Genomic DNA, 25,045 nt, shown 5'->3' on the forward strand with positions numbered 1-25,045 from the left:
GGGCCCGGGGTCACTGCTTCATCGACTCGGGGGCCTCGGGGAGTGGCTGAGGTCAGCGGAGCGCGGGCCTCCCGGAGGGTCTCCAACACAAGTTTCCCGGTGGCCTGGGGACCCGGGCCCCGATGCCCCCTCACTTCCCCCTGCCTGGGTGAGCAGGGAGGCCCAGACACTCCACGGAAGAGAGACCGAGTTGTCAGGAAGTACAAGCCCGGCTGGGGCACCGTCTGTGAATCGTAGATAGAGCAAAGGGATCCCCACAGGAGCGCGACCGAACTGGTCCTGAGATGTCCCGGCCCAGTGGCACAGCTCAGAGCAAAGCCCCCCACGCCCACTCATGGGGCAGCCTCATGTGGTTTTTTCTCCCTCCTGGGGGCTGGAGGACCGGGATCCAGGCGGGGCAGGGCCGGCTCCTCTGAGGCCCTCTCCTGGGCCCCTCGCCGTGTCCCTCTGTGCCTGTCTGTATCCCCATTGCCTCTTACAAGGACTCAGCCAGAGTGGATTAGGGCCTGCCCATGTGGCCCCGATTTACCTAAATCGCCTGTGTAAAGACCCCATCTCCAGGTATAGTCACGTCCCGCGGTGCTGGGGACCGGCCCTTCGACATGTGAATTGCGGGGGACACAGCTCAGGCCGTAACAGGGGCCCTCTCCGGAGGAACCCACGGAGCCCTCCCCTCTGTGGGGAACAAGAGGAACATCTCTGTCCCTCCTGAGTCTCCTGTCAGACGCACACACCGTTAGCAGAACCGTCTCTAAACCTCAGGCTCTCCTAGAAGGTGGCCGGCAGCTGGTCTGCGAGCAGCAGGCTCACAGGGGCTGTGTCCGGGGCCCGGGAAGGACCCTGGGGAATCTCACGGCCCTCTTCCTCTGATTCCTTCACGGCCTCAAAACCGCGCACAGCACAGGCCCTCAGCACCCTCCAGCGTGCCCCGTGTTCACCAGGCCTGTCCTGCCCCCCGAGGCTACGGCCAGGGATACACTGACCACACCGTCCTTTGGCTCTGGGGATGACGACATATTCCCCCGAGAAGGCTGAGTCCCCAGGGTTCCCTGGGGGCCCTCCGACAGCCCGGCCCCCACTCCCTTGTGGCTGAAACTGTCCTTTGGCCTGGATGTGGAGCCTCCCGGAGGCTCTGTGTGAGAGCCAGCGACGGTGAGTCCCCTGGGGCCACGGCCCGGGTGTCATCAGCCCCAGGTGACGGGCTCCTTAGTCTCCAGGAGTGACTGGGGCCCAGGGGAGCAGGACCGCGGGCTAAGGGGTGACACCAAGGCTGAGAGCAGATGGCTTCAAGTTCATCTCTGTCTCAGCCTCAAATCACCTTCCTGAGACAGCAGCCGGGACGGGCCGTCTCTTCACGGAAGGTCTCACTCTCTCCAGACACCACATTCGCGACTGTGTCCTTCACGGTGGGACCTGCCCCCACGGTGTGGCCCAGGGGGTTTCCTCCCCCGCCTGCTCTGCCTGGCTGGCAGAAGGTGGCAAGGCTGTGCCCTGTTTGGCCAGAGTGTCCCCCCCCCCCCCCGGGGGAGGGCTGACCCACTCTGGTCACTTCCTGTGTTGTTAGGATAAATGGGGGCCAGGGAGGGACGCCCAGGGAAGGGGCCGCCGTGGAGAAAGCTGCATCTGAGCTCTTCCCCTCGGGTCCCCTGCAGATGCTGTGGCTACTGTTTCTGACTCTCCCCTTCCCGGGGGGCTCTGTGCCCGTGACCCCTGGTGAGTCCGGATCCCCTCCAATGTGCTCAGGGCTCCCAGAAGTAGCCCAGGGGTTGTGGGGACTGTCCCTTTGGGAAAAGCTTCCCTTGTCCCTTCCTGAACTCTGAGGTCATTGTCTGGGCCCCTGACAGCCCCTCAACTTATTCCTCAGCCCCCAGCCCAGGACGAGAGTCGGTGGGCATCGTGGGGGGCTGCGATGTCTCAGGCTGGAGGTATCCGTGGCAGGTCAGCCTGAGGTTCTACGACATGGGGCTTGGCCTGTGGCAGCACGAATGTGGGGGCTCCCTCATCCACCCCCAGTGGGTGCTGACTGCTGCCCACTGCGTTGAGCCGTGAGTTGTGCGTCACCATCCCCGTGGCTGGGTGCAAGCTGGGTGGGGATGTGCCATGTGCAGGGTCCTGCTGCTTTGGGCGGGCTTCCTGGGGTCTCCCTCCCAGCTCTGCGTGCCCCCTGCCCCTCCCCCTGAGAAGCCCTGGGCCCCTTCTCCCCCAGGGAGGACTTGGAGGCTTGTGCCTTCAGGGTCCAAGTCGGGCAGCTGAGACTCTATGACCACGACCAGCTGCACAAGGTGGCCGAGATCATCCGCCACCCCAAGTTCAACGCGAGCCTGTCCGCCTGGGGGGGCGCGGACATCGCCCTGCTGAGACTGGAGGCGCCCGTGATGCTCTCTGAGCATGTCAACCTGGTCTCCCTCCCGCCTGCCTCCCTACGGGTCCCCTCAAGGAAGATGTGCTGGGTCACCGGCTGGGGTGACATTGCGGACAACTGTAGGTATTGGGGAGACTAGCTGGGGAAGGATGGGGGCATGGGGTGGCTGGGCCTTTAAAGAGAGTGGCTCACTGCACGGGCCTTTTGGGATCCCCAGGGTCAGGCGGATGCCGGGGTTCTGGGCAGGAAGTTTCTGGAACAGACGTCAGGAACTGGACGCTCGCCCCGGAGCAGGCGGTTCTGCGTTTGACTCCGGCCCCTGCCGTATCCGAGCTGGACTCTGGCCACCACAGTCGGAGGGCGCACGGGGGCGGTCACGTCACGGGGGACGAACTCAGGCTCGCTGAGTTTGGGTGACCCACAAGGTGCGGGGCTCCTCTGTCGCTGAGGCGGAGTTTCCCCGCAGGAGCTCTGAGTCCCGCCGACACTGGAGGGCTCTCCTGGGGCCTGTCCTCGGGCTCGGGGGCCCAGACTCCGGCGAGGGAGTCCTGCGTCCTGGAGCTGCGTGGGCATCTGGACAGATGCCCGGGCACAGAGGACGTGGGCTGTACCCGCGGGGGCTGGTGCTGGGCCCCGGGGTCAGGCCTGGCAGTGGGGGGGGGGGGCCCAGCACACAGCGGCCGGGAAGAAGGCGAGCCCGGTTCTGACGCGGCGCCTCCCCGCAGCGCCTCTGCCCCCCCCCTACCACCTGCAGGAGGTGGAGATCCCCGTGGTGGGGAACAAGGAGTGTAACCGCCACTATCAGAACTCTTCGGACAGCAGCGATCAGGTCATCAAGGCCGACATGCTATGTGCGGGGAGTGAGGGCCGGGACTCCTGCCAGGTGAGGCTCCCGGCTGCCCTGGCCTCTCCCTCTGTCCCCTTCCCGCCGGTCCCTGGGCCGTGGGGACGCGGGGAGCCCGGGCTGAGGGCCTTCTCTCCCCGCAGCTGGACTCCGGGGGCCCCCTGGTGTGCCGTTGGAACTGCACCTGGTTCCAGGTGGGGATCGTGAGCTGGGGCCACCTGTGCGGTCATCGCGACTTCCCCGGGGTGTACACGCGAGTGACGAGCTACGTGCCCTGGATCTGCCGGCACGTCCCTCTGTCCCCCGCACCCTAGAAGGGACAGACCCCCGAAGTCCCTTGTCTCGGCACCACGTTTCCCTGCGGGGTTGGGGGGAGCAGGGGAGCGGCTCCTCGAGGCGAGTCCAGCGTGGGAAAAAGCCCAGGAATCACAGGGGGCCGCTTGCGATTGGAGTCTCATTAAACACTCCGGGAGAACCGCCCAAGGCCGCGTCTGTGCTTGACTGTGGTGCGTCTGCGGCTCGGGGGGGGGGTGGGGGGTGGGGGTGGGGAGGGCGCTGGCCAGGCCTGCCTGTTGGGGTCCCTGGCGCTGGCATCTGCGGGCCAGGCAGAGAGGAGAGGGGTGGCTCCCGGGGGCCCCGAAAGAATGTCAGGGGACGATGTGCTGCTTTCGGTGCCGGGGGGGTTCGGTCCTAGATCTCTCTTCCTCCCTCCTCGCTCCCTCCGCTGGCACGAGGCTCGAGATCCAGCGGGAGGCCCTGGAGGGCCCTCCTCCGCCCCTCTGCTCCTTCAGAACGCCCTGCACTCCTGGACGGTGTTGGGCCTGTTCTACAGACCATTTCCTCCCTTTCTGGCACCAGATTCTTTCCTGGATTTTCAATGTGCCATCTGACAAATCAAAACGTCTCTTTCTTTCATTCTGATCATGTGTCCCGAAAGCCTCGGTCCCCTGAGGTCCTCCCTGCGGGGATGACATCAGGCCGCCAGGTTGCCCTGCGAGGACAGCTTCACCAGGAAAAGGGGGGGTCTCCTTTGGCGCCTCTGGATTTTCTGGCCGTGATGGTGACGGGACAGCTGTTCCCCGCCCCACACACCTGTCCGTCAGGGTCCTGAATGCTCGGACCTACAGCAAGGAAGTCCCGCATCAGGGGCCCCCCAGGCTGCGCCCTGTCCTGTCCTGCACTGCTCTGCTCCAGAAACCTCAGCTCTGTCCCTCCCTGCCAACCCCAGCTGCCTTAAAAAACAAACAAACAAACACAAAACACCAAATAAACATGGAACTGAAAACTTTTTAAAGAGCTCAGAGCTTTCATTTTCTGACTAACTTGTAGCTGACGAACCAGGACACGAGTGCCTGGAGAAGCCACCCAGACATCGGTGTCCATAAACGAGTTGGGGTCTCCCGGGCACCCCTCCCTGCACTGGGGACGTGGGGGTCTTAAAAGGGACAGCCACCGGGCGTGTAGTAGGACCATTCTGGGATCATCCATCAGATGGAGGCCCAGCGTCCAGCCCCTCCTGAGTTCGGGGGTCCCTTCTTAGGGGTCGGCGGGTGCTTCCCCATCCCCTCATCGTGGTTCGGCCACGTGACCGGGTGGAACCATGGCAGGGACCCAGCTGTGCCGGCAGCAGGGAGGCTGAGGGCGGACGAGGGCGCAGGTGAGAGGTCGGCTGTGGTGACGGGGTCGGGGGGCAGCCCCTCATGCCCAAGTGTCCCACCCTGCCCCCTCAGCCCAGGTTTCAGGGCCCAGCAGGGACCCACCGGGCTCCAGATGACTGGACCCTCCCCCAGCCACGGTACCCTCGTCTGGCAAACCTCCACCAGACCCCGGTGCTGAGACTGGGGAGCCTTGTCCTGTGCTGGCCCAGCGTGTGTCCAGTCCTGGGAAGAGGGAGGAGGCCTCCACGCAGGTCGTGCCGGGTCCCCATGGAGGTCGCTGCACCCATGGCCCTCACCGGCTGGGGTCAGGTTACGGGACCTCCTGTGGGGCTGCCTGGGGAGCTGGTGGTCCCGGGAGGGGTCGGAGGGCAGGTGTGGACCCAGGGCCTGGGCCTGCAGAACAAGGCTCCACCCTTACCCTTTGGATCTGCATCCCCAGGACGGGCCTTTCCTGACCCTGGGCACCTACTATCACCCCAGGAGGCCCGATTCACCCCCGGATGGGCCTGTGTCCACTCTGGCTGCTGGGTTCCCAGCGCCTGGCCCTGGGCCAGCAACAGTGGGTTCTCTGAAGGTGCTGGTGCCCTGACGACTAGTTGGGGGGGGGCTTGCCCCCAGGTTCCCTGCTCTTGGCCCACCCACTTCCTGGGCTTGCAGGATAAAGGGGCTCCGAGGCCCCAGGGGCAGAAGGGAGAGGACCCAGGAGGGTGAGGACATAGCCCAGACCCCTGCCCTCTCCATCCCAGATGCGGGGGACCTGGCCCTGGTGTCCTGACTCCAGCCGCCCCCTCTCCCACCACAGATGCTGTGGCTGCTGTTCGTGACCCTCCCCTGCTTGGGGGGCTCTGTGCCCGTGACCCCTGGTGAGTGCCTACCCTATGCAGTGCTCCCGTCGTCCTGAAACCCATCGGTGACCTCGGGCCTGCACTGACCTGGAGTGGGACAGGGTGGTGACCCTTGGGAGATGCTAAGTGTGGGAGGCTGTGCTTAGCCCCAGGCGGCGGCCTCTGGGTCCCTGACGGCTCCCCACTGCGCTTCCCCAGGGCCTGGCCTGGGGCCCGAGCTGGTGGGCACCGACGGGGACCATGACATCCCTGCCGGGAAGTGGCCATGGCAGGTCAGCCTGAGGGTCTTCAACGAAGAGTGTGACCAGTGGCAGCACGAATGTGGTGGCTCCCTCGTCCACCCCCAGTGGGTGCTGACCGTGGCCCACTGCGTTGGACTGTGGGTGACTCTGGCCGCCCCCTTGGCAGGGGAGGGGGCGGGAGGGGAGCAGGCAGAGGGCCGGGGTGGTGTGAGTGGACAGTGTCCTGGGCCAGGAGACTCCGGGTCTGGGTGGCTCTGGGGGCGTCAGGGGGAGCCTTCAGGCTCTGAGCCCCTGGAGACAGTCCTACTGGGGGGGGGGTGACCAGGTGCCTGCCCCCATCCGGCTTCCTGGAGAAGCTCCTGGTCTCTCTCCCAGGGAGCCACAGAAATACAGGGTCCAAATGGGGCAGCTGAGACTCTATGACCACGACCAGCTGCACAACGTGGCCGAGATCATCCGCCACCCCAAGTTCAACGTGAGCCTGTCTGCCTGGGGGGGCGCGGACATCGCCCTGCTGAGACTAGAGGCACCCGTGACGCTTTCCCAGCACGTGAACCCCGTCAGCCTTGCTCCTGACTCACTGGTGCTCAGCCCCGGAACAAAGTGCTGGGTGACCGGCTGGGGCACCTTTGGGGCCCACGGTAAGACCTGGGGGGGGCCCAGAGGAGGGACAAGGCAGAGGACATGGGGGTGGGGTGGGGACCGCACGGCCCATGGCCTCGGTCAGTGGGGGCACATGCCCGTCACAGATGGGCCGGCCGGACTACTGGCCACCCACCCCCGGCCCGGCCTCAGGAGGCATCTGAGAACGTCCTTGTTTAAACTTGGACAACAGCCTACGAGCAAGGGGTCACTGCTCCTGCAGCTGGGAACCCAGGGACTCGGGACTTGTCCTGCTGGGAGGGGTTCACTGCTGTGCTTCCCGGGGAGACCACCTTCCCTTGCTTCCCTCCCTGCCCGTTTACCCAGGCTGATTGCACACCGGAGGTTAAGACGGGGAAACTGAGGCCGGGGTGAAGGAGGCCCCGGGCTCAGGATCACATGATGGTCCTGGGAGGGGCTCCCTCCCCACCCTGGCTCGTGTCACTGGCCGGCTGCGGAGGGGTGGGGGGGACCCGCAGGCTGAGAGTGAGGGTGTGGCTTCCTCCGGCACCACCCCACTCGGCGACCACCAAACACGGCAGGGAACCGCGTGGCTTCCGGACCCCAAAGATCCCTCAAAAACCGTCCCAGCTCTTTCTGGGGTCTGGCTGTGAGTGAACTTTCTGGGCCCCCAGCCCCGGGCATGGCCCCGCTCTGTTAACGCGCCAGAATGTCGCGGCTTGGCCTCTTGGTTGTGAGTAAAGTAGCAAAGTCTTCAAAACCCCCACCGTGTGACCGCCAGTAGGGACAGGGACCTCAGTGTGGCTCGTTGGTTTCCGCATGGCCTTTCTCTCGTGTACCCAAGCCTGGCCTCTGATTTCATGGAGCGGCTTTTGGATACACGACAACGAATTGGCCACGATTCCCGTCCTTTTTTCCGTCGAAGCCATGGTGTGACGGGTGACTCCGAGAGGAGGGACCCAGGGGAGCGTGACCTGGCGCCCTGGGGGGAGGGGCGTGAGCCCCTGGAGCCGCCCTCTCTCACCCAGCCCCTCCCGCAGCCCTGCCATCCCCAGCCCACCGCCTGCAGGAGGCGGAGGTCCCCATCGTGGAGAACCAGGTCTGCGAGAAGATCTACCGCCAGGGGTCACCTGCTGGAGGCCACGGCCGTGTCATCAAGAAGGACATGCTGTGTGCAGGGAGGAGGGGAAGGGGCTCCCGCCAGGTGAGACTCGGCCCGCCCCTGCCCTCCGTTGCAGGGCTTCTGGGTGTTGCAGTGGGGCGCCCTGCGACCGACTGACCTGTGAGTCCCCCTTCCAGGGTGATGCGGGGGGCCCCCTGGTCTGTTTCTGGCTGGACATGTGGATCCAAGTGGGAGTGCTGAGCTGGGGCATGGCCTCCGGGCGCATCGACTATCCTGCGGTCTACACCCGCGTGATGACCTACTCATCCTGGATCTACCAGCACGTCCCCCTGGGGCCTTGATGGGCCTGTGTGGCCAAGGAGCCAGCCACCCCTGCCACCTCCCCCGTTCGGCACCACCGTCTCCCAGGTGCCCTGTCCCCGCGGTGCCCTGTCCTTCTCTGACTTTGGGGCACAAGAGGCAGAGGAGGGGCTGGGAAGCTGGTGTCTCCTTGGCAGCAGGCATGTTGGGTAAGAAGCGTCAGGGACCTCCCTCCTCCCCGCTGTCTGCTGTCCTATTAAACTGTGTGCAAAGCAGCCTCCAGGATTTCTGCATGTACTTGACCGCGGTGGGGAGGGGGTACTTCCTGGTGGAGGTTCCAAGGCTCTGAAAGCTTCAGGAACAACCTGGACCAATTGTATCTGCTGGCAGGGCGAGTGGCTGAGCCGGCGAGGCCCCGTGGTTGCTGTCCTGCCCTGGGTGGGGTCTGTTTCCAGGAGGCCACACTCTAGACCCCTCCTGCGGCTCGGCCTCCCTCCCCAGCCTCGTCCCCCCAATCCTCAGGGATGAGACCAATGTCCCCTCCCGGCACTCCTTCCCCTGCATTACCTCATGTTCCCTAACTGCACCATCGAACCCAGCCTCCCCTGGGGGCCAGACACCAAGAAAAGCGAGAGGTGGTCCTACGCCGGCATCTGTCCTTCCCTACAACAGTGGGGATTCACTCCAGCTCCTGCAGGACGGCCTGCACCCTGTCTGCCAGTGTGGGGCCCGGGAGCCCGCCGGCCATGTGGGGCCACGTACGCATCACCAAGAGTGAATTACGTGAAAACTCACATCCTCAGTCTCACTATGTCATGGTGGGCACAGAGACACAGTCCATTGTTGTGGAAAGTTCCACTGATCAGTGCTGTTCGAATTTCAGAAAGTTGACTGTGGCCAACAGGATCCAGAGGTGGAGGCGGGGCGACAGCTCACCTCTCTGGCTGGGTTCCTGCCCAGCTCCTGAGAGTGCAGCTCCTTCCCTGTCCCAGTCTCTCTGCTCTGTCCTCCTTCCAACATATGACTCTTCTGCTCCCCCCAGCCCCACAGCATCCTCAGTCCCTTCCACCCTGGTGGGTGCTGCTCCTTCCTCCCTTATACTAAGAAGAAGAGAAATGGAAACTTCTCTGAGCGAGGGTGTGGTTAGGAACAGAAGGGTCCGGGGCCAAGTCTCAGTTTTGTTTCGTTAAACTGTTAGCAGAGCAAGACAGAACGTGACCAATGATTTCTTGGGTGTGGGTACGGCTGGGGTGGCCCAGGGGCCCTGGGACTTCCTGATGGCTCCATCTGCTCTGGGGCTTGGGTTGGAGAGGTTGTTGCTCCATGCCAAAAAGTGGTGGGGTGGTGGGGGTAGTGGGGGTAGAAAGATGGGTGGACTGGCAAGAGGGAGGGAGGATGTTCTCAGCGATACTCCACTCTTGGGCCGCTGTTCTCAGCCCACCCTCTGCTAGAAGGCCAGCCTCATCTCAAAATTCCAACCATCTATCATCCATCCACCTACCCACTCATCCATGCATCCACACATCTATCCATCCATGCACTCATCCATCCATCCACTCATCTATCCACTCATCCATCTATCCATCCATCCACCCACTCATCCATCCTTCCATCCTCTCATCCATCCACTCATCTATCCACTCATCTATCCATTCAACCATCCACTCATCCTTGCATCCACTCATCAACCCACCCACTCATCCACCCACCCACTCATCCACCCACCCACTCACTCATCCATCCATCCATCCATTCATGCATCCACTCATCCATTCATTCATCCATACACTCACCCACCCATCCATCCATCCACCCACTCATTCATCCATCCATCCACTACTCATCCATCCTTCCATCCTCTCATCCCTCCACTCATCTATCCACTCATCCATTCATCCAACCATCCTTCCATCCACTCATCTATCCACTCAACCATCCATCCATCCTTCCATCCACTCATCCTTGCATCCACTCATCAATCCACCCACTCACTCATACATCGATCCACCCACTCATCCATCCACCCACTCATCCATGCATCCATCCATCCATGCATCCATCCATCCATCCATCCACGCATCCATCCATCCATCCATCCATCCACTCATTCATCCATCCATCCATGCATCCATCCATCCATCCGCCCATCCATCCATCCATCCACTCATCCATCCACTCATCCATCCACTCATCCATCCATCCATCCATCCACTCATCCATCCATCCATCCATCCATCCACTCATCCATCCATCCATCCATCCATCCATCTGCCCATCCACCCACCCACTCACTTATCCATCCTGGAACTCTGTTTGGCAAATCCTGGACTGGATATGGAAGATCCAGATATGAATAGAACATGACATCTTTCTTCCTCAGTCTTTGAGTCTGGCAGAAGACCACCTTTTAAACAAATAATGAGTGGGGCGCCTGGGTGGCGCAGTCGGTTAAGCGTCCGACTTCAGCCAGGTCGCGATCTCGCGGTCCGTGAGTTCGAGCCCCGCGTCAGGCTCTGGGCTGATGGCTCGGAGCCTGGAGCCTGTTTCCGATTCTGTGTCTCCCTCTCTCTCTGCCCCTCCCCCGTCCATGCTCTGTCTCTCTCTGTCCCAAAAATAAATAAATGTTGAAAAAAAAAATAATGAGTACAGGGTGCTGCATATAAGTGACACCCCAGAGGAAGACATGGTGGCCATGCTAAGGAGAACCTGAGCAAGCCTTCCGCAGGTGTTGGGGGAAGTGCTCCAAGGAGAAGATGCTTGGCTGGCTCTCCAAGGACAGGAAGGGGGTCCCTTGGTGGACACGGTAAGGAAGGCTCCCCTCAGGCAAACGCAGGAGGGCAGGGACCGGTCCGGGTCACTGGCAGGTGCGCACCTGGGGCCTCAGCTTGAGGCAGCATCCGTGAGGCACGTGGGTTAAGGGAAAGTAGGTGCTGAGAAAGAAATGCCAGGAATTTCGGCGGAGCCTATTTGTGGATGTCTTTTCACCCGAACGCCATCTCAAAGTGACCCTGAGAGCTTTGTCAGGTGCACGTGACTACGCCTCCCTGGTCCCCACCCTGACTTGTGAGGACGATCCTGAAGGGTGACCCCTCTCGGGCTGCCTGCCAGGGGGCGCGGGGGGGTTTGGCACCGCAGCATGGGATGGGTGCCTGAGCCCACCTGGGACCTGGAGCGGGGCCAAGAGGCTGCTGGGGGCGTGGGGAAGGCCACCAGCGCTGTCCGCTTACTACTGTCCTGTCACCCGGCCCTCTGCCCTGGGCATCGAGGTGCCGGCCTGTGACCCCGGGCCCGTGTGGGGCTCTACTGTGACCGTCACTGCCCGCAGCCCAGCTGCCTTTGGGCCCCTCGGCTGCGTCTCCCCCCTGCCCGCTCCGTAGCCCGCACTGTCCCTCCTCGTGGAGCCCCAGGTGCCTCCACCAGGTTCGCAGCCGTGACTGGCAAGTGCCTGTGGTCGCCAGCGTCAGCCTGGCGGGCACCTGCGGCTTCATGCAGAACGAGCTGCCCAGCAGCGGGAGGGCCGAGCCGCCTGTCCAGGGGGGCACCCCCCCAATGCCTTCAGGTGCTCCCCCTGGCTTCAGGACAGGGCCGGGGACAGGAGGCTGGTGTCCCTGCCCCAGGGGCCTCCCAGGACCGCCCTCTGCACATGCGTGTCCCTGGGGTGCCGGGCCGGGGAGGGCCCCGGGCCTCCATCAGCGCCCTCGGGAAACGCCGAGCTTGGGTTCTGCTCTCTGAGCTCATTTTGCTCGCCTTATGTTAGAAAACAGGACCGGACCGGGTTGTCATCTTAGACGTGTTTGTCCTTATATCAAGGGACAGACACAATTGGAAATTTAAAAATACACTTCCAAAGAGCTCTCGGGTCAAAGAAATGTCCGAACGGAGAGTACAAGCTGTTCAGGACCAACAAGAGGAAAATGCCGCCTGCTGATGTCGCGGGGCTAGACGCGGAGCATGTCTGCGGGACAAGAGCGGGCCAGCCCCGGGTTTGGGGAAAATGGGACAATCCAGAATGCCACGTTCACTGCAGAAGTAAAACAGCTGATGTAGCCCAAAGAAAACAAAAATGATACGATCAAAGACAATGTAACTAAAAGAACACAGTAAAGAGTGATTCAGGGGCGCCTGGGTGGCACAGTCGGTTAAGCATCCGACTTCAGCCAGGTCACGATCTCGCGGTCCGTGAGTTCGAGCCCCGCGTCGGGCTCTGGGCTGATGGCTCGGAGCCTGGAGCCTGTTTCCGATTCTGTGCCTCCGTCTCTCTCTGCCCCTCCCCCGTTCATGCTCTGTCTCTCTCTGTCCCAAAAATAAATAAATGTTGAAAAAAAAATTAAAAAAAAAAAAGAGTGATTCAGAATAAATAAGAGGGGCTTCGGGGGGAGGGGCTCAGTCCCTTAAGCGTCTGACTTCAGCTCCGGTCATGATCTCACAGTTTGTGGGTTCGAGCCCTGCATCAGGCTCTGTGCCAACAGCTCGGAACCTGGAGCCTGCTTTGAATTCTGTGTCTCCCTCTCTCTCTGTTCCTCCCCTGCTCTCTCTCTCTCTTGTAAAGATAAATAAAAACTAAAAAAGAGAGAGAGAGAGAGAGAGAGAGAGAGAGCCTGAACAGAACTGTAATCGTTGAAGCATTTCACGTGGGCAGTTGAAAATCGACCCAGACACAAAGTACAAATTAAAACACCAGCCTTGCGTGGTTTCTCGAGAGAATGACACTAAATCTTGTAGGACCAGATGGTCCCCACTGAACACACCCTCTCAGGGAATAGAAAAAGGAGGAAAGAACAGAAGAAGGAGGAAAGAACAGAGCTGGGTACATAGAATAAAGGAGATTTCCGGGCCAAGTTCAATTAGGAACATCGATTCAAAATCCAAAATAGGACATTATCATCTGATGCCAACGGTGTAGTTTAAAAACTGCAGTAAAACTGATGAACATCTGAACCAGGATGGTTTAACCGAGTAGAGATAGATGAACGGCCTTGTCAATGCTACAGATAAGGAAAACGCATATGATTCTCTTGATTGAGAAACTCAACCACCCTTCGTGACAAAACTCTTACCAAACTTGGGCCAAGGGGGACTCTGTCCATCCGATAAGGGGGAATCTCGCCAGCGGTAATAACCATCGCTGCGGGTGCGCGGGCTCCTTGGGAGCATCCGGGGGTCACCTGAAACTGTCCCCCACGTGCAGAGGGCAGGGAGAAACTGAAGGAGGAGGCAGGGCCACTCTAGTCGGGCGGGTGGCGGGGTCAACAAGCAAACGGACCTTACCTACAAGACGCGTCCTGGGCTGCGGCACCCGCCCACCAGAGCTTAAAGGCTGATGTCGCGGGAGGCCCTCAGCGGGCTCAGCCGTGTACCGTGCACTACCTCAAGGCTGTGTCCTCGGAGAAGCCCCTGGGAGCGACGAGGCAAGTGGAACCCACATTCCGAAGACAGGGGAGGGGGCGAGGAGCCTCCTGCTGCCCAGATCCAGCTCACGGGTCAGCGGGTGGTCACGTCTCCACGGGCACAGCCGTCAGGAGCCTGTTTCCCTCCCCGCCCCTGGCAACCTCAGATCCACCTTCTCTCTGCGAGGATTTGCCTGTTCTGGACGTTTCACACACACAGAGCCACGCGCTCCGTGGCCTTCTGAGTGGCTGAGCTCACTGAGCATCAGGCTTACGATGAACAGCCCCCCTTACAAAGTTCCTCGTGTGGATGCCGTCCGTGTCCCTGGCTTCCGTGGTTCCGAGGGGCTCGCTGGGGGAACGTGCCGCCCGCCGCCCGCCTCGCCGTCTCTGCCCCTCTGTGCCCTGGCGTTGGGTCCGGGAGGATGAGGGAGACAGGCGGTGGCCACCCTCTCACAGGCACCAGCAGGACGCACGCCCACAACCGTCGACCGTGAACTCGAGGTCCCTCTCGGCAGGAGACATGTGGGCGCCTCACCTCGCCTGCAGCCCCCTGCCCCCCGCCCAGTTCCAGGGTCCCTTCCGGCTGGAAATTCATTTTCGGCGGGGAGCGCACCCGCTGGCCGCAAACACTTAATGTGAACAAACAGGAAGCGTCGCTGGCGTTGGCCTCGGAGCCTGTGCTACTTTCCCGGGCCGCCGCTCAGAGTGCGCTCACATGGCAGGTGACTCTCTGGAGGTCTGGGGCCAGAAGCGGAACTACCCCGAGCGTGGCAGGAAGGCTCCCTCCTGGGCATCTGGGGCTCGTGGTCGCCACCCTCCAGCCCTGTCTCCACTGTCGCTGGGCGCCTCCTCTCCCGCGCCCCCTGTCCCAAACCTCCCCCCTCCCTTGTCCTTTACGGCCGATGTAGGGTCCACCCTGAATCCAAGATGATCTCACCTCAAGATCCTCAGTTCAGTTACGTCGCAAAGACTCAGTTTCCAGTGAGGTCACGTTCACAGGTACCCAGGGTTAGGATGTGAACACTATTCAACCCACCATCCTGCTGCGTGGCCCCAGGTTTATTTCTCTTTCTCCTCCAGTCGGACGTCCTGTGGGAGCCCTTCCGGCCAGGACGCTGAGCTGGCCAACTTCCCCAGCCCGGTCTGGGTGAAAATGCCCAATGTCCTCAGACCTCGCCCTGACTCCAGGTAGGCACAGAGTAAAGACAAAAGACGGATCTAGGCTTCTCCCATCCCGTGAGGACCAATATCACAGCCTCTGCACAGGACCAGCTCAGGCCACCCCTTCCCGGAACTCACCTGCACCCGGGGCTCCTCCTGCTGTCCCAGGCGTCCAGGTGCTCAGGAGTCTCAGGCATCCGGGCTTCCAGGTGCCCAGGCTTCCGGGCTTCCAGGTGCCCAGGTGTCCAGGAGTCCCAGGCATCCAGAAGGCCACAGGCCCCGTGTCTGGTGACCGTAGCCCATGGCCGCCCCCGGTGGACCGTGTTCCCGCATCTTGCTCTCTGCACACGCATGGCCTTTATCCTGATGGGCTGCTGCCGCGCCTTCCCGGAGGGCAGCAGGTCTGGTCTGGAGTCTCAGGGCACATTCTGCGCCCCAGCCTGATGCACTGCACGCTCCGCACCCCCTCCTCCTGTGGCCATGGCCCCAGGGGTCTGTGAGAAGCAAGCCTCCAGGCCTGTTTTCCCCGTGTGTCCCCCTGAGGCTTCTCTCGTCGCGGCACAGGGGCTCCTGTAGCCGCAGGTCCAGCCTCCCTGCCTGCCTCCTCCCCCACGGGACCCTGTGCCCGCGGGAAGGTCTGCGGGGAGCACCGCCGGGGCTTCCCAGGGAGACCCGCTCCTCAGGGAGAGGCTCACACACACGGTATGTTAGCGCACGCTCCTGCACGCATGCGCGCACACAAACACACACACACACACACACGCTCGCGCATGCAGGCACGCTCACACGCACGCGCACGTCCGTGCGTGCGCGTGCACACGCTCGCGCACGCAGGCGCGCGCGCGCTCACATGCATGCGCGCTCACATGCACGCACGCTCACACATGCACGCACGCATGCTCACACACGTTAACACACACACGCTCGCACACACACATATACACATACAGGCCCACACGCGCACACACACACACACACACACACACTACAATCCCCATGGAAAGTAAGACTCCTGTTCCAGAGAGATGTCCTAGCCTCCCTCCCTGAGGCGACCTGAACCCCAGGTGTGGCTGGGCAGCAAGGGGGGCACAGGCGGTGGGGTCTGTCTTCGGGAGACGCAGTCCCCAGCTGTCTGCGATCCCACCGCCATCCCCTCTCCCCCTGCCTGAAGCCGCAGTTTGGTGGACAGCGAGAAGGGGTTCCTGGCCCCGGGGTAGGAGCTGTGCTCCGGAGGGTGACCCGGCTGGGCCCTGAGCTGCTGTGATGGCCACTGGGCCGCCGCTTCTGCGCCCGCCGAGGACACCTGAGTGCCAGGCCTCCGGGGCTGGCCACCAGCATGGCCGAGCCTGGGCCAGGGCCACGTCCACCTGGACACGGGGCACGAGGGCTGATGGCCCTGCGCCTCGGGGGGCGTCGTGGGGTCCGGGCCTCCGCGCCGGAAGAGCCCTGTAGTCTGACAACTAAAAATGTCACCAGACTCGTGCAACGGCCGGGTTGAGACGCGCGGGCCTGGCAGGCGCCCAGTTGGTCTCTCCCAGGAGCTGTGCGGGCCCAGCAGGGGGGGGGGGATGCAGGGGGCGAGAGGTGGGGATGGGGCCCCAACGGCCAACTCCAGTCACCGCAGGGGCTCCCCTGCCACCTGAGGTGGCGGGGTGTGTCTGACCAGACCCCACCTGCTTCCTTCCAAAGGAAGATAAAGGGACTCCCAGGGAGGGCTGGGGAGGAGGGCTTTGCGACCATCCATCCAGGTGAGGAGGCTGAGGTCGGACACTCCGGGCTGGCTTTCCAGACCCTGGGGGCTGGCCCTGGTCATCTCACTCGGGCCCTCCCCTCCTTCCCCTGCAGATGCTGTGGCTGCTGTTCCTGTCCCTCCCCTGCCTGGGGGCCTCTGTGCCCGAAATCCCAGGTGAGTCCTAACCTGGCACAGTGCCCTCCCCACCCCGGTCCCCGGCCCGCCAACCCTCTGACCTATGTGAGGACGGCCCAGAAGTCACCTGGGGTCTGCGGGAGGGCGCAGCCGCGTCACCGACCCCTGCCCATTGTTCCCCCAGCGCCTGCCCCCGAGAGGGAGTTGGTGGGCATCGTGGGGGGTCACAGTGCCCCCCAGGGGAAGTGGCCGTGGCAGGTCAGCCTGAGAGTCTACGTTTACCACTGGGCCTCCTGGGTGCACATCTGCGGGGGCTCCCTCGTCCACCCCCAGTGGGTGCTGACCGCCGCCCACTGCATCGACCGGTGAGTCCCGCTGCGGGCCCAACCCCCCCCCCCCACTGGATGGGGGGTGGGGGAAGGGGGCTGACGCAGAGACTGGGGCTCCCTCGGGGTCGTGCCCCTGACCAAGTGGGGCCTGGGGTCCGCCTCCCCCAGGAAAGACGCCGACCCATCAGCCTACCGGATCCACGCCGGCAACGTGTATCTGTACGGGGGGCAGGACGCTGTTGAACGTGAGCGGCGTCATCGTCCACCCCGACTACATCGCTGCCTTTCTGGGGTTTGACCTGGCCCTGCTGAAGCTGGCCACCCCCGTGAGAATGTCCAGCAGGACTCGGCCGGTCACCCTGCCCCTGCAGAGCCTGGATTTCAGCCCGGAGGACGAGTGTTGGCTGACAGGCTGGGGCAGGGGCTTCTACTTCGGTGAGAATGCCTGGGGGGGTCGGGTCCCGGAGGGGAGCCGGCAAGTTCCAGATCTTTCCCGCCGCCGTCTGGGTCTGGGTTGGGCCGCGGGTGGGGGGGAAGGTTCAGGTCAGGAATACACGGGGAAGAAGGAAACTCCCTTTCCAGCCACCTGTCTCCCAGGTGCGGGTGGGCAGGTGGCCACGAGGGCCCTGTGACTTTGGGTTTGTGTGAAGGAACCGGGCCTGATGGGTCAAAGAATCTGCCGGATGCGACAGTCAGCCCAGGGAGCCCGGACCCAAACCTGCTCCTCTCAGACTCCCGTGGTTTTCAGATGGCGGAATGACGTTGGAGGTGTGGGTCCGCGAAAACGAAGGACCTGGGTGCCTGGCGTATCGGTGTCCTGGGGCCACCGTATAAAGGACCGCACACAGGGGGACTTCAAATGACAGAAATGTATTCTCTCACAGTCTGGGGGCCAGAGTCCAAAATGGAACTGTTGGCAGGGGTGGTTCCTTCCAGAAGCCTTAGCAGGGGAGCCCTCCTTGCCTCCCCCTGCTTCGGGCTCATCCTCAGCTGTGCCCACCCCCCTCTGGTCCCTTGACCCGCCTTCTCTGAGGCTCAAATCCCCCTGCCTGTCCTCGCGCGGGGACACCAGCCACTGGACTTAGGGCCCCCCCCTGCATCCAGTGCGACCTCATTTCCGCTTGATTACGTCCGCAAAGACTATTTCCACGTAAGGTCAAATTCTGAAGGTCGGGGTGAGCGTGAGTTTTTGAGGGACACTCTTCAACCCACTGTGTGTTTATGGAATCTGAGCCCATTCGTGACAGCGGGAGGAGTCGGCAGACGTCGCCCGGGCCCATAGTCTGGGGCTCCTCTCTGTGTCCAGCCCTGGCGGTGTGGGCAGCGCCGACTGGTCTGTGCCAATGGGGGCGACGGGGGCGCGGCGGGGACAGCCGCCTCCGCGCCTCCATTTCCTGACTCCTCCTTTCCACCCCAGAGCCGCTGAGGCCCCCCCTACCGCCTGCAGCAGGTGCAAATCCCACTGGAAGAGGAGGGGGCCTGTGAGCAAGGTTACCGGAGGTTCCTGCACACCAGAGCCAATGGCAAGGTCATCCCGGAGGACATGCTGTGTGCCGGCACTCAGGGCCGCGGTCCCTGCATGGTGAGGCGCTCAGGCCGCAGGCCGCGGGTCTCCTCCCGGCCTCGCCCCCCCTCCGACGTGCCGCGTGACCGCCCCCTCTCCCCGCAGGGGGACTCCGGGGGCCCCTTGGTCTGCAAGAAGAAAGGCACGTGGGTCCAGGTGGGCGTGGTCAGCTGGGGCATCGGCTGCTCCATGTACGAGCTGCCCGCCGTCTTCACACACGTCCAGAGCCACGTGGACTTGATCCGACAACAGCTGCGGAGGCGCCGGTGAGCCCAGGCTGCAGGACGGCGCAGGACGGCGCTTCTTCTGCCGCGTCACCTCCCCAGAGCGAGCCTTCCGCGCCACTCCCCTCCCCTCCCTGCGGCTTCAGCCCTCCCCTCCCCTGCCCCCTCCCTCGGCCCCATCCTTCCCCGCCAGTGGGGACGGGCAGGGTGGAGGCCCCGACGGGGCTGGTGTGCTTGTCTCATTAAACTGTCTTGGTGAACAGGCTGGTGGTCGAGTGGTCTTTGAGGTGGGGGTGGCTGCAGAGCTGGGGGGCCCAGCCATCCTGTCTGGGATCCCAGAGTGGTGGCGGGGGCTCGGGCAGGCAGAGGATGGGGGTCCGAGACTCTCCCCCAACCCCGGGCGGCCATCCCCTGTGCCATCCTGCCCGCAGCGCACTCCGTCCTAAAGGAGGGTGTTTGCGAGTCTGCAGAGGGCGGAATCATCCTTGGGATCTCATTCATTCATCCCAGCAATGTCGGGGGGGGGGGCACCGCCCGGGGTTACAGGGGAACCGACCTTGCCTTCCTCCACCTTGGGGTCCGGAGGGGGGTAGATGTGCAGCAAGGACTTGAAATGCAGCAAGGAGGGCCACATGGCCACATAAAGATGCCCAGCGGTGATAGACTTGGGGACACGCCGCGTGCGCGCGGGGGGGAGGGTTGGGGCCACAGTCACGGGAGACTCCGGACAGGAGCTGGCACCGGCCAACTTGTCATTGTGGTCACAGCAAATAATTGGAAGCCACCTAAATGTCCACGGAGAATTGTTTCCGTAAGTTACCCTAGACCCACACAGCCAAGGGTGGCAGGTCGTGAAAAATGATGTCTTTGTCTCCAGATGGGCGGGGCTGAAGGGGACGCCTGCCCAGCGGCATCCTGGCTGCCCCTCTGGCCTACAGGCGCCCGTGTGTGGGAGTGACCGTGGGCGGCCACAGTGGCCACTGCGAGCAGGAGGTCAGCCAGACTGTCTACTTTCCGATGATTTTTTGTAGCCTGCGTCTCTTACATTATCTTCGTAATTAAAAACAAAGGTACTCTCACGTTGGAGGAATATGAAGCTTCCTTGTTTTTAGAAGCCACGTCAAAGTGGGTTTTAAGCTCCTATAGCTGGTGGCATGTCGAGGGCTCCATCAAAATGGCCCTGGGCAACCGTCTTCCCATCCTGGAAGGGCAGGGTCCTCGTCACGAGGGACGCCGGGCTTTGCTGCGTGAGGCCAGATTTGATCCCCCGAAGCGACACTCTCGGTGAGGGCTCCCGGAGCAGGCACGAGGGCCTCCAGGTCTCTCCAAAGCCGGGTCACTCGTGTTCGCTCCGCTGGTTTGTGCCCAAGCACCAGCCCGCCAGCGGGGCCGCGGGAGAAACGTGGCACTGAAGGGCCTTCCCCCTCCAGGCTCCCTCTGAGACGCCGGCGCCCATGCCAGGACCCTCTGCCCGGTCTTTTGCCCAACGAAGGGCTTTTGCAACCAGCCTGGGCAGCCACATCCTTTACCCCACGATATCCCTGAACCAGGCGTCTTGTCCACGGTCCTGGACTCGACCTTGTGGCCTCGGTGTTGACGGTTATGTGGCCCCTGGCCGCGCGGACCCCATCCTTCCTCTGCTTCCATCGCTGAGCCTTCTCTTGGTGGTCCAGTCCCGACCGTATCAAAGCGACCAGGTGTCCCACCCCCACGGCCCGGTCGCTTAGCTGCTGGAGCCAGGATGGCCAAGGGACGGTGGGCTGAGGCCCGTCTCCTGGAGATGAGGGGCCCGGTCCTCACAGCCGACGCAGAAAGCCACACGGTTGGTGCTCGTTCGCGGCCCCGGGGTCACCCCTCACGCTGTGGTGGGGGTCCCCGGGGTGGGCACCGGGCCAGAGGCAGGAGGGTGTGAGGAGGGGCAGTCCTGTCCCCTCGAGAGCGCCCTCCTTCCAGGCCTCCCTTGCCGGCCGATTTCCCTCGGGGACCCACGTTCTCCCTCTCCTCTGCCCAGACGCTGGAGGCCACGCTTTCTCTGACGGGTTCTGGGTGGCCGGCCTCGGGGGCTGGGCTGCTCGGACTCCTGTTTGCTGACATCCAGCCATGCTTAGCGTGGGGCTCTCCAGGATGGCGGACCCAGACTTCCCCACCCAAGCTTGCCTCCTGGGGTCCCCTGGGCTCACTGTGTGCACTCCATTGCCCTGTGCCCACGTGCCCTCGACAAGCAGGGCTGGGCTGGGCCCCCCAGCTCGGGGCTGCTATCGTGGACCTCTGTCCTTCTGTCCCCACTTGGAGGTGGCTCCAGGTCAAGGTGTGCCACCTTCCTGGTCACCTCCCCCAGGTTCCTGGGGCACGAATCACCGTCACCACCGACCATAGAGGCTCTTCTGAGCTTGGAGCTCAGGGGCCAGGGGCTCTGACAAGGGCTGAGGAAGGGGAGACGCGGCTTGCTCCCGATGAGGAAGGGGGGCAGAGGGGCAGGGGCTTTGAAGCCGGGTTTGTCCACTCAGGATGGGGCGGAGCCCCGGGGACGGGGGCGCTGCGCCACGTGCGGGGGTCCCTCGGTGGCCCTGACGGCCGGGCCAACGCGGGGAAGAGACGTGACTGCACTGGCTGGAAGCGGGGCAGGGTGGGTGGACAGGGCCCCGGGCCGGGCCTGCCACGGGCTCTGCAGCCTCTGGTGCTCAGACGTGTCATGAGAAGCAGTCAGCCGGGGGTGGGCGGCCAGGGTGGGAGTCTGGCCTCCCGGGGGGTGTGTGATGGGGAACCGGCTCCCCACCCCCCTGCACACGCTCTGCCTGACACCCGGCTGCCTTTCTTCCCCATCCTCCACCCCCACCGCCTCCCCGAATGGAATGATGCCCAAGCCCCCGCCTACTTCCTGTGGCCAAAAGATAAAGGACCTCGGGAGCCCCCAGAGCACAGACCCGTGGAGCCTGGCAAGGTAGGGGTGCTGTCCCCTCTCACACGGCTGCAGAGGCCCCTGGCCCCCTCCGGCCCTGAGCTGTCCCTCCATGCCCTCTCTCTTTGCAGATGCTGTGGCTGTTGCTTCTGACCCCCTTCTTCTCGGGGACTTGCCTTGCGGGGAGCCCAGGTGAGTCCTGACCCCACGGGGGTCGTCCCTTCCCAGAGGCTCCTGTAACCTCGTCTCCAGTTCCAGTCACTGGGGGGCCTTGGGGCTGCCTGTTGTGCCCTCTGGGGAGGCCTAGGTGGGGACGGGGCTCCGCCCCGGCCCGAGGCCCGGCCTCCCTCCCCCCTCATATTGCTTCCGGGCCTCCCTCTGCCCTCATGTTGCTTCCCAGCCTCCCTCCCTGAAAACGAGCTGGTGGGCATCGTCGGGGGCCACAGTGCCCCCCAGGGGAAGTGGCCGTGGCAGGTCAGCCTGAAAGTCTACAATTATAACTGGGCCTCGTGGGTGCACATCTGCGGGGGCTCCCTCATCCACCCCCAGTGGGTGCTGACCGCCGCCCACTGCATCGCCCGGTGAGTCCCGCTCGCTGCCGTCCAGCTCTGGGAGAATCAGGAGGTGTGGGAATCCGGGCTCCAGGCAGGGTTCAGCCTACCCGCGGGGCGGAGGGGGCCGCCCTCGAAGGACCCGCCTCCGTGGCTTCTTTGCGACCCCAGGAAGGACGCCGACCCGGCAGCCTACCGCATCCATGCCGGGGACGTGTACCTCTACGGGGGGAGGACGCTGCTGAATGTGACCCGCGTCATCGTCCACCCCGACTACATCTACGCCCATCTGGGTGCGGACGTGGCCCTGCTCCAGCTGTCACACTCTGTGAAATACACGGCTAACGTCAGGCCTGTCAAGCTCCCGTCGGCCCTGCTTGAAGTCACCCCAGAGGACGAGTGCTGGGTGACCGGCTGGGGCACCGTCACGGTGCACCGTGTGTACGGGGTGGGGGTTGGGAGGGGTTCGGGGCCGCGCGAGGCATTTCCCAACCTGGCCACACGGAGAAGTCCTGGCGGGTGGGCGGCTGCAGGTTCTGGAAAGGAATCGCCTTCCGACACCCTCCCCCACCCCACCCCGTGTGTGTCCCAATCGGGAGATCCGACCCCAGAGGCTGGAGGGTCCCTAAGCACAACTGAGCTCGGGACCCAACAGTGTGACGAGGAAATTCATATTCTTAGTTTTTTCCCAACTTATAGGAAGACATTGGGAAGGCGGGCAGAAACCCTCATCCCCCCCACCCCCATTTTCTTTCCGGTCCTTCGAACTAAAGGCAGAATCCACCTTCCGGGTGTTAGGAATTTAGAGGCAGATGGGAACCCTGCACCCTGGGGTCCCCACGGTGGCGATCCGGGCGGGAACGCAGGCTCGCGGCCGACAGTGGGGGCCATGCTCCAGCCTCCGGTCACGTCTCTCCCCCAGAGAGGCTGCCTCCACCCTACCATCTGCAGGAGGTGGCGGTGAGCCTGGTAGAGAACGCCGTCTGTGACCAGCAGTACCACAACGCCACCAGCCACCGCTTGGCGGGCAGGAGGATCATCCAGGACGACATGCTGTGTGCGGGGACCGAGGGCCGGGACTCCTGCCAGGTGAGTCCCAGCCCATCCCGGCCCCCACCCCGCGCTGGAGGCCAGCCGGGGCTCAGTGCTGTCTCTCCTTCCTCAGGGCGACTCCGGAGGCCCTCTGGTCTGCAAGACGACGGGTGCTTGGCACTTGGTGGGAGTGGTCAGCTGGGGCGAGAGCTGTGCCGTGAGAAACCGTCCCGGGGTCTACGCTCGCGTCCAGACGTACGTGCCCTGGATCACGCAGCAAATCAGGAGGGGCCTCTGACCAGGGCCTGCTGGCCATCCGCCCGGCGGGGCCCGGAGGAGAGATGCCTTCCTCCCCCCAGAGCCTGCTGCTTCAGCCTCTGCGCCCCCGTCCCTGGCCTGGGCTCCGCCTTCGCTTCTGGCCTCCTCAGTGTCCGGGACTTCCCTGACTGCTGGGGGAAGGAGCAAGAAGATGCCAGTGGGAGGGCGGGAAGTCCCTGGGGCCCAGGGTGCCTCGCTGTGCTGTCTGTCAAATTAAAGAGCTTGAGGAATGACCAGAGTGCGGTCAGTCTTTGTGGAGTGGGCTCTCCGTGGGAGCATGTCGGCCAGCCCCAAGGTACAGGGGCCGCGTTGGGGCTGGTATCCTGCCAGGCTTGGCAAGGGAGAGTGAGGATCTCAGGGTTGGCTCCACTCTGTGGCCACAGCCCCCAGCTCTGTCCTGCACCAGAGGCCACCACATGGTTCCAACCTTGCATCCATCCCTCCTTCCATCCCCCATCCTTCCAACCATCCATCTGTCCATCCCACTTCTCTCTTAAGGCAAGGTCTGTTCTGGGAATTAACCAGTTGCCACGCAAAAGTGACCTGGATATGATGCCAATATGTCCTCCCCTTTAGGGACGTGCTTGCCCATCTGGGTACCTTCAGGTGAGGGTCTTCGCTGGCTCCCAGGGGGAGTTGGGTATGAGCTCCAGGTGCTGGGCAGCAGCCGGGGAGAATTGCCCGGTAGGCAGCCGGGTGAGGGGCTGGAGGCCACGGTGCCCCAGAGCCATGATGTGTGTGCGCTGCAGGGTTAGGGGGTGCCCTGAGCCCATGTGCCGGGCCTGGGGTGGGGCAGGGAGGGCCCATTCACCTGCTGTGCAGAACGGATGAGGGAGGTGGGAGGAGGGAGGAGGGAGGAGCTGAGGGGCAGGCTCCGTGGCAGGCCCCACCTGCTCCTTCTGGGCACCTGCAGCTATGGCTGTCCCTACCACTTGTGCCCCGTGGATGCTGCCCCCTGGCACTAAGTGGCCAGCTCTGGGCCACACAGGCTGCAGCAGGACCAGGGCGGCCACAGGTGACCTGTCTGTAAGCCCACGTTTGTTTTTCCCCGTCACCCGGACAGGGGTGGGGATGGGTGTCCCCCACCTCCAGGAAGCCCTCCCCGGTTCCCGGGGGGCACACTGGCTCGTCTCCTCTGTCCTCCAAGTGTCGGGTCTGCGGGGTGCCCCGGAGGGTCCCAGCTCGAGGCCCAGAGTGAGCCAGGAGACAGTCAGGCCCTCGTGACAGGCGTCTGTGCCAGCCCACGCTGCCCACGTCCCTGCCCCCGCGCCCATCTCAGGGTCCCGTGGTCTTCACCGCAGATCTGATGGGCACAGCCCCCAGCTGCCCAGCTCAGAGCAGGCGCTTCCTAACCGTCCACCGTGTGGCCAGGGACTGATGACAGACCCGATTAGGGGCCCTGGGAGGGGGCTGGGCTTGTCTGCACCCGGCACCGGCTTGAGACAGAAACTCTGAGGGCCACCTGTGCCCCCGCCAAATGTCTCTGGACACTGTGCCGTTTCTGCCCCCTATTTGACAAACTGAGGCACAGAGAGGGGGGTCCTGTCCCTAGGTGCCTTCCTTCTCTGGCCCCGGGGATGACCTCCCAGCCTGCTGGGGTCTCTGGTTGCCCAGGGGACATGGGTCATGTGGGCCCACGTGGTGGCCTCGGCAGGGGGAACCCTACTCCTTGCCCCCACCCCCACACTAGCCGCTGACTCGGCTCTGGCTGCCCTCGCCCTGACCTTTCCTGG

At 63.4% G+C, this 25,045-nt stretch overlaps 3 protein-coding genes and 1 pseudogene across 3 annotated transcripts; all 4 read left to right on the forward strand.

Moving 5' to 3' along the window:
• The first annotated feature begins 1,608 nt into the window (after nucleotides 1-1,608).
• LOC122471876 (mastin-like) lies at nucleotides 1,609-3,686 on the forward strand. Its single transcript, XM_043561067.1, has 5 exons — nucleotides 1,609-1,713; nucleotides 1,865-2,045; nucleotides 2,207-2,481; nucleotides 3,088-3,245; nucleotides 3,350-3,686. The coding sequence occupies exons 1-5, from the start codon at nucleotides 1,653-1,655 to the stop codon at nucleotides 3,518-3,520; spliced, it is 846 nt and encodes a 281-aa protein (XP_043417002.1). The 5' UTR covers nucleotides 1,609-1,652; the 3' UTR covers nucleotides 3,521-3,686.
• A 1,945-nt stretch (nucleotides 3,687-5,631) lies between these two features.
• LOC122471877 (mastin-like) lies at nucleotides 5,632-8,252 on the forward strand. The gene is made up of 5 exons (XM_043561068.1): nucleotides 5,632-5,727; nucleotides 5,908-6,088; nucleotides 6,327-6,592; nucleotides 7,595-7,758; nucleotides 7,854-8,252. The coding sequence occupies exons 1-5, from the start codon at nucleotides 5,667-5,669 to the stop codon at nucleotides 8,016-8,018; spliced, it is 837 nt and encodes a 278-aa protein (XP_043417003.1). The 5' UTR covers nucleotides 5,632-5,666; the 3' UTR covers nucleotides 8,019-8,252.
• Nucleotides 8,253-16,344: 8,092 nt separating this feature from the next.
• LOC122471880 lies at nucleotides 16,345-18,769 on the forward strand (annotated as a pseudogene).
• Nucleotides 18,770-21,526: 2,757 nt separating this feature from the next.
• LOC122471878 (serine protease 29-like) lies at nucleotides 21,527-23,546 on the forward strand. Its single transcript, XM_043561069.1, has 5 exons — nucleotides 21,527-21,603; nucleotides 21,812-21,992; nucleotides 22,134-22,399; nucleotides 22,885-23,051; nucleotides 23,128-23,546. Exons 1-5 carry the CDS (start codon nucleotides 21,543-21,545, stop codon nucleotides 23,290-23,292), a joined length of 840 nt encoding a protein of 279 aa, XP_043417004.1. The 5' UTR covers nucleotides 21,527-21,542; the 3' UTR covers nucleotides 23,293-23,546.
• The last annotated feature ends 1,499 nt before the right edge of the window (nucleotides 23,547-25,045 follow it).

The sequence above is a fragment of the Prionailurus bengalensis genome, chromosome E3, assembly GCF_016509475.1.
Source record: "Prionailurus bengalensis isolate Pbe53 chromosome E3, Fcat_Pben_1.1_paternal_pri, whole genome shotgun sequence".
Taxonomy (NCBI): Eukaryota; Metazoa; Chordata; class Mammalia; order Carnivora; family Felidae; genus Prionailurus; species Prionailurus bengalensis.